This window comes from Lutzomyia longipalpis, chromosome 3 (assembly GCF_024334085.1).
Source record: "Lutzomyia longipalpis isolate SR_M1_2022 chromosome 3, ASM2433408v1".
In the NCBI taxonomy this organism is placed as follows: Eukaryota; Metazoa; Arthropoda; class Insecta; order Diptera; family Psychodidae; genus Lutzomyia; species Lutzomyia longipalpis.
This window is the reverse complement of record NC_074709.1, coordinates 22478658-22485859: the sequence shown is the minus strand read 5'-3', so window position 1 is coordinate 22485859 and position 7202 is coordinate 22478658. Positions and strand designations below refer to the sequence as shown.

Sequence of the window (7202 nt, the reverse complement as noted above, 5' to 3'; positions counted from 1 at the left end):
TTTTTATTATTTTTTAAAACTTTTATTTATTTTTTAACTTAACACACACACATAACTTATTATTATTAAAAAATTAACCCTTGGAGGATTTTCCCGGCCAAAGTGGCCAATTCTAATTTTTTCAATCGCCTCAGAATTAAAATCTATTTAGCATTTCGTGATAAATTCTATCTCTGAGTATAGAAAAAATTCATTACTTCAATGTCTTCGAAAGAAAACTTGGAAAAGTATTTTCTTTTGAGAGAAAATTAAAGTCAAACTTTTGAGGTTAGAAACCTCGATCCTCCAAGTGTTAAACAAACATTTAACTTTTTTATATTTTTTTAATTTTTTAATTTTTTTTTAACTTAACACACACACATAACTTATTATTATTAAAAAATTAAATAAAAATTTAACTTTTTTTTTATATTTTTTTAATTTTTTAATTTTTTTTAAATTTTTTTATTTATTTTTTGTATTTTATTATTTTTTCCCTACCTATCCTACCATCAGAATTTTAATTTTACCTTCCTATCCCCTTTTATATTCCTCCACCTCATCCAATCATCATATCTAATTATAATTTAAATCAAATCAATAATCCTCAATAATTTCCTCAATCCCTCCATCTCTCCTAACTCCTAAATCTTTCTCCTCCTCACTAACATCTCCCTCACTCTCTTCTACTATCGTCTCTAACACCCTAAACTTCCTTCCCCTTAATTTTCCCTTCCTAATTCTCCCTACCCACCTCCTAAACTTCTCTTCCTCCAACTCTAATTTCTCCTCAATCAACTCCGCAATTTTCTCCTCATATTCAAACATCTTCAATTCAAAATCTTCCCTCACTAATCTTATCTCCTCTTCCCCCTTCATCGCTACCTCAACAATCTCCATCAATTCCTCAATAAACTCATCATACTCGAAAATTTTTACCTCAAAATTTTCCCTATCCAATTCCAACTTTTCCCTATACTTCTTCACCCTCCTGATCCCTTCCTCTCTATCTTCCTGCAACTCTTCAATCTTCTTCTCTAACCCTAACACTTTCTCCTCCAACTCCCTATTCTTCTTCTCCCATCCCTCCCTATCCCACCTTCCAATAATTTCATCAATCTCCCTCAAACTCTTCTCCTCCTCCCTAGCCCCTTCTAACTCCTCAATTCTCATTTCTAAAATCAAAATTTTTCTATCCCTTCCCTTCAAAATGTCCCTCAACTCCTCATTCTCTCTCCTAACCAAATCAAAATTCACCTCCAATCGTTTCACCATATCCATCGTTTCCCTATCTCTCTCTACCCCAAATATTCTTCTATTGCTTACCCTTCTTATATCCTGATCACTAATTCACTTTTTCTAACAATATTCACCACTAAAACCTGGACTGAACTAAACTCACGACCGCTCTTAAGGAAAGCTAAAGCTATTTTTTTATTATTAGATTTATTTTATTCAGGTACTTTAAGCTAAAGCTAAACTGATCAATAGCTCGATTGTTCTAGAATGCCTACTTTGATTTTTCCAAAAATTCCAAAATTAAAATTTTTTTTTTTGTTTTCGAAGGGTTTTTCTTTTACAGAAAAATGTTGTATTTGTCGTGTATTTTCATTATTAAAAACGTTAAAAACTTTGTGAAAGTGTGAAGAAAGTCGGAAAATGCACCATAAGTGCGCAAAGTGGCAATACACTGCAAAATTCGCGATGTAGCGGTGTAAAGTGCTGTAGTAAGTGGAAAAAAATTGCAACATCTGGCATTCCAAGAGTGTGCGTGAAAAAGAGTGAAAATGTAGAAAATTTGAGTTTTCCACTGAATTTTCACGTAAACAAAAATTAATGAAGATAATGGCAAAGCAATGTCCGTTGTTTTTCAAATTGCAGAGAAATCGTGGTGATTTTAGCTCAGAGTTTCAGCATAAAAAAAAACATTGATGAAACATCAGTTTCTTTCCGCTTTCGAGCAACATGAGCAACATGAATCATTCTGTTTCACTCTTGCATACATAGTGCGTATTTGTGTCTCGTTCTCGAACCAAAAAATATTTGTGTAAAAAATTCCAAAGAAAATTTATACGAAAAAAGTGCTTTATATCAATAATTCGTGCATTTTTGCATCGGTTCGAGCATGGCAGAGAATAGGGAAGAGACTCTGGCTAATTTTCAAGTAAGAAATCCCCTGATAATTGTTAATTTTTCCCCAGCAATTCGAGTGTATGAGAAATGTGGTTATGTTCGCTTAAATGACTCTGAAATTTTCCTTTGTCTCCCTTTTTTCACAATAAAATCACAATTTTCGAATAAATTGAACGTCTATCAATAGAATATAACAGCTATTGATGATGTGGGAGAGGCTATTCTTGTGCTGGAGGAAAGCAATTGGGACTTGTTGGTAAGTGTGATGGTTGATATTTTTCTTTCCAATTGGATCAAGACAATTTTGGTTTTTTTTTCTCTCTCTCATAGACGGCAATCCACAAAGTAATCCCCCAAGATGACCCACCGGCTGAGCATCCACCACCATACAGCATGGCATCATCCTCCATGGCAACAGAGAAGCTCAATCTGAATAACCTCGATGTGACATCCAATACAGGTGTGGAGCCAATGGCGGCGGGGACTCCATCGTCATCGTCACCAATGAGCATTGTGTACAACATTCCGGCAACGAATAGTCGCACTGCGGGTCCCTCCACTTCGGGGAACAATGGATTTCTCAATGATGCCCAACAGCGTCCCAAGGACGTCAATTTTACCATCAATTTCAACAATCGAATGCACAACTTTGTGATCTCGGATCATGCCACGATTGGAGAGCTCAAGACACGCATTTATGAAGCAACAAACGTACCACCCTGCCGTCAGGCACTCAAGGGAATCACGCCTTTTCGGCACAGGGAGGCGCAAAATAGTGCAGCCGTCCTCAAGAATCTCAATGTGGCCAGAGAAAATTTGCTGGATCTTACGGATTTAACGGATCTTACAGATGATGGGTAAATGCTAAATAATCAATTCTTTTGGAAGATTCTTAATTTTTTTTTTTTTTTGTTATTCTTGCCATTCTAGGTCTTCCCCATCTCGGCTAAATGATACGTTCAATTTGAAAATAACCATTCAACCGGAAGGAAGGACAATTCCACTCAAGTTTCCAGGGACACATACGATTCTTGATGTAAAGTCAGACGTTTCAGACATTACAGACATAGCAGTGAGGCATCAAGTGTGGACAGGATGGCCGGAGAATGTTTCTCAAGGCACATCATTGGCTGTGAGTTGGGCACAAATGTTGTGGGCTGTTTTATTTTAATTTCCACGATATTTGTTTGTTTTAGCAATCCGGGATTGATCTCGAGCACAATTTAGTATTAAAATCGGCTGAGAGTATGTCCTCCAAGAGGTCCCAGAGGCAAACAAGATCCAACAACAGGTGAGATTTTTTTCCTATTTATTTAAAAAAAAAGTTAGTAGCTGTCTGAAGAAAAGCAATAAACCTACTTCAAGGTAGTAAAAAGTTTCTAAAGTTAACTCCGAAATTATTAAAAGTCTTTACGTTGTTGGATAAAATGGAAAGTTTCTTCTAATCTAAAGTAAATTAAATTAATTTTTCAGCACGATAGATTTAGATTCTGAGAGTTCAATGGAAGAGTACGAAGATGCGTCTGAGGATTTCAATGCAGATGATGATCTTTTTGCTGAGTCTCCTCCCCAGAGTCGTCAGAATTATTTGAGTAAGTTTCAATTAATGGGGATTAATTGGATTTTGAAATTTTTAATTAATTAAATTCAATTTTAGTGCCCGATCAAGTGAGTGATGAAATCATTGGAAGCATTGAATTTGTCCAAAACTACATTCAACGGTATGGGGAACCTCATCCGGAATTCTATCAGGGAACACTCTCAGATGCTCTCGCTGAGGCATGTCACAAGCCAGCTAAAGATGTGAGTTTTAATGTTTTTTTTTTTTAGATGGAATTTCTTCTCATTAAGAGGCAAATTTTACAAGAGAGAATATTTTTCTTTTGCACAGAGAAAATTGTTGGCCATTTACCTTCATCATGACAGCAGTGTCCTCACAAATGTCTTCTGTGGTCAATTGCTAAGCTGTGAGAGCATCATTCAGACACTTATGCACAACTTTATCCTCTACGGATGGGATTTGACCTTTGAGAGCAATAAAAACATGTTTCTGTCGGCAATTACGGGCGCAATTGGTACACCGGCATCACTCACAGTGCGCAATATACCCACAGATCGTCTCCCGGCAATTCTCATCATCTCCAAAAGTCGCAGCAACTGCGAAGTGTTTAGCGTTATACACGGGAATGTTGGGGTAGATGATCTCCTGTCGCAGCTAATGGAGTCCATTGATCTCTACACCGAGCAGCAGCGTGTGGAGATTCGTGAGGAGAATGAGCGAGCGGCGCGTGAGCAGGTGCTTTTTGAGCAGGATATGGCGTATCGGGAAAGCTTAGAGGCGGACCGGGCCAAAGAGGAGGCAAGAAAGAGAAGGGAACAAATGCTAGCGTCAGAGAGGAAGCGTCTCGAGTCGGAGAAGGCGGAACAAGAAGCTAGAAGAGTAGCTATGCGTCTTGAAGTGAGATATTAATACTTTTTTTTAGGTTTTAATATTGAGAAAAAAAACTTTATTGATTAATCAATCTTTCCAGGCGGAAAAGACTCTGCCAGTTGAACCAGATGCCAATCATCCGGCTGAAGTCACCAAGATTCGTGTTCGTCAACCCAGTGGTGATTTCCTCGAACGGAGATTTACTGCAGATACCAAATTGAATGTAAGAAGCATAAAAATTCATTAGGATTATGTTGGCAAATTATTTAAAATCTTTTTATATGTTGCAGATTCTTCTAAATTACATAACATCTGTGGGATTTCCAGTGGCTGAATATAAAATGTTCTCCGGGTGGCCAAGAAAAGATGTGAGTATTTCTTTTTTTCTTCTTCTATATAACAAGCATTAATTATAATAAAATAAAACTAATTTGCAGTTGACAACGATGGATGCAGATGAAACGCTAAAGAATTTACGTCTGTGCCCACAAGAGACGGTGATCCTAGAAGAGCGATGATTCTTCAAAGACTGGCCACAATTTAATATCCACACAACACATACTTTTTTCGATCAACCCGCTGCTTGAAGATGGAAAATCCTTGAAATAATTGCTTAATACATAAATTGACATCAAGAGGAAACTTATTTATCTGTATTACACTTAATTAAATCTCTAAATTCAAGAATTACGATTTTTTATTCTTTCGGTGAATTTTTTTTGTAATTTTTGGGATTTGAAATTTCGCTCCACGTGCGTATTGTGCCGATAGAAAAAATAGCGGCGTCTTTGATTCGCCACCAAATTTTCCTTCGGCACAATAGAAATGTCACAACAAATTACAAACTCCACGTGCTTTCTTAGAAAGTTTTCCATTCAATTTCGCTCAATTGTGGCTATTCCTTGAGGATCTCCGCACTCTCCAGGTGTAAAGGAATACGTGAACAGAATGGTGGTCTTCACATGTAATCACTGTGGTGAGAGTTTGAAGAAGCAAGCTGTGGAAAAGCACTACAAGTGGCAGAAGTGCCAGGGTGCTCCGGTCTTTCTCACATGTGTCGATTGCCTCAAGGATTTCCGGCAGGATGAATATGTGGGACATATAAAATGCATCTCTGAAGCGGAAAGGTACTACGGCAAGGATTATCAAGCAAAACCATCGCAGAATAAGGGGCAAAAGAAGCAGGAAGCATGGACGGATATAATTCAGAGTGTTCTTCAGCGTGATGATCTCTCCACGAGACTCCGTGGGGTTCTGCATACATTGACAAAACATCAGAATGTCCCACGTAAAAAGCCCAAATTTCTCAATTTCATGAAGAATGTCTCCAAGCAGACATCAGAATACGATGCCACGAGAATCTTTGATCTAATTGAGGAAGCTTTCCAGAAGGCAAAGGAGGTACCAAATGGGGAATCTTCCAGCAATGTAAAAGACAAAAAGACCACTGCAAATGGCCATGAGACGTCTGAGAATGGCGAGAATGGCAATGAAGCTAAGGAGAATGGAGATTCCGAGGAGGTTCAGGAACATTCTTTAGAAGACAAGAAGGAAAGTAACAGCAAAACTGATAAAAATGAGAATGGATTGGAAAAAATCGCCCAAGAAGGGGAGCCACCCAAGAAGAAAAAGAAAAAGAATAAAAACCCGGAGCCCAGCGAGCAGCTATTGGAGCATAAGGCTCCAGAGGCTTCAGTAGATGATGCAGTTGTAGGTGATGTCCAGGAACAGGAAGAGAAGCCTAAGAAAAAACGAAAGAAGCAAGAAAACGGAGATGCAGTGCATGATGAAAGTGTTCAGGAAGCTGCAGAGCCCAAGATTCCAACAGATAATGGGGTAACGGATAATGTTCAGGAACAGGAAGAGAAGCCCAAGAAAAAACGGAAGAAGCAAGAAAACGGAGATGCAGTGCAGGATGAAAGTGTCCAGGAAGCTATGGAACCCAAAAAGAAGAGGAAAAAGCAGCAGACCACTGAAGATGTTGTAGAGGAGAATATGGAAAACAGCGAAAAGATTCCAGAACAAAAAGAGTCTCCTGCCAAGACCAAAAAAAGGAAGGAAGTTATGAAATCAATCAAAGAATCTGATGCAAATCAAGTAAGTTTCCCCTGGATGGAAACTATAAGGAAAATCTTGGAGAAGGCGGAAGGTAATATTTCGAAAGAGAAATTGAAGAAACGTCTTCTGAAGAAATATCTAAAATTGTATCCGGAATGTACGAGAATTGAGAAAACAATTGATATCGTGATGTCCCGGAGGCTGCGGAAGATAAAGGACGTCTCTGTGGAAGATGGTTTGGTAACACTAAAGGCATAAAAAGAGGTGAGTTTAAAATTAATTATCTCTCAAATAACGTTCGATTAGCTCACACTTTCGATTGTATTTCAGATGCGCAACAAAAAATATGCCCAAATTGGTAGAGAATGAGAAATTATTGCTACGATCATCATTGGCACATTTAAATGGAAGATGAAATAAAATGTAAAACATGATTTTAACGACTATTGAGTCTTTCTCCATTCATAAGATATTGTGTGATAATGTGCAAGCAGTGTAATAGACGAAGGTAAGAAAGTAATAATTTTAAATGCAATTCTCATTAGAAATCAATCAATTAGAGACACTTGCCAAGTCTTGATGAGTATTGTTGGTATAACTT

At 37.7% G+C, this 7202-nt stretch overlaps 2 protein-coding genes across 2 annotated transcripts; both read left to right on the top strand.

The window, feature by feature from the left end:
• Positions 1-1925: 1925 nt before the first annotated feature.
• Positions 1926-5230, top strand: LOC129792741 (FAS-associated factor 1). The gene is made up of 11 exons (XM_055832085.1): positions 1926-2143; positions 2300-2368; positions 2443-2969; positions 3043-3244; positions 3309-3403; positions 3586-3704; positions 3770-3915; positions 4004-4570; positions 4644-4766; positions 4834-4911; positions 4981-5230. The coding sequence occupies exons 1-11, from the start codon at positions 2105-2107 to the stop codon at positions 5059-5061; spliced, it is 2046 nt and encodes a 681-aa protein (XP_055688060.1). The 5' UTR covers positions 1926-2104; the 3' UTR covers positions 5062-5230.
• Positions 5231-5358: 128 nt separating this feature from the next.
• On the top strand, positions 5359-7045 carry LOC129792740 (cell growth-regulating nucleolar protein). Its single transcript, XM_055832084.1, has 2 exons — positions 5359-6865; positions 6932-7045. Exon 1 carries the CDS (start codon positions 5492-5494, stop codon positions 6857-6859), a length of 1368 nt encoding a protein of 455 aa, XP_055688059.1. The 5' UTR covers positions 5359-5491; the 3' UTR covers positions 6860-6865; positions 6932-7045.
• The last annotated feature ends 157 nt before the right edge of the window (positions 7046-7202 follow it).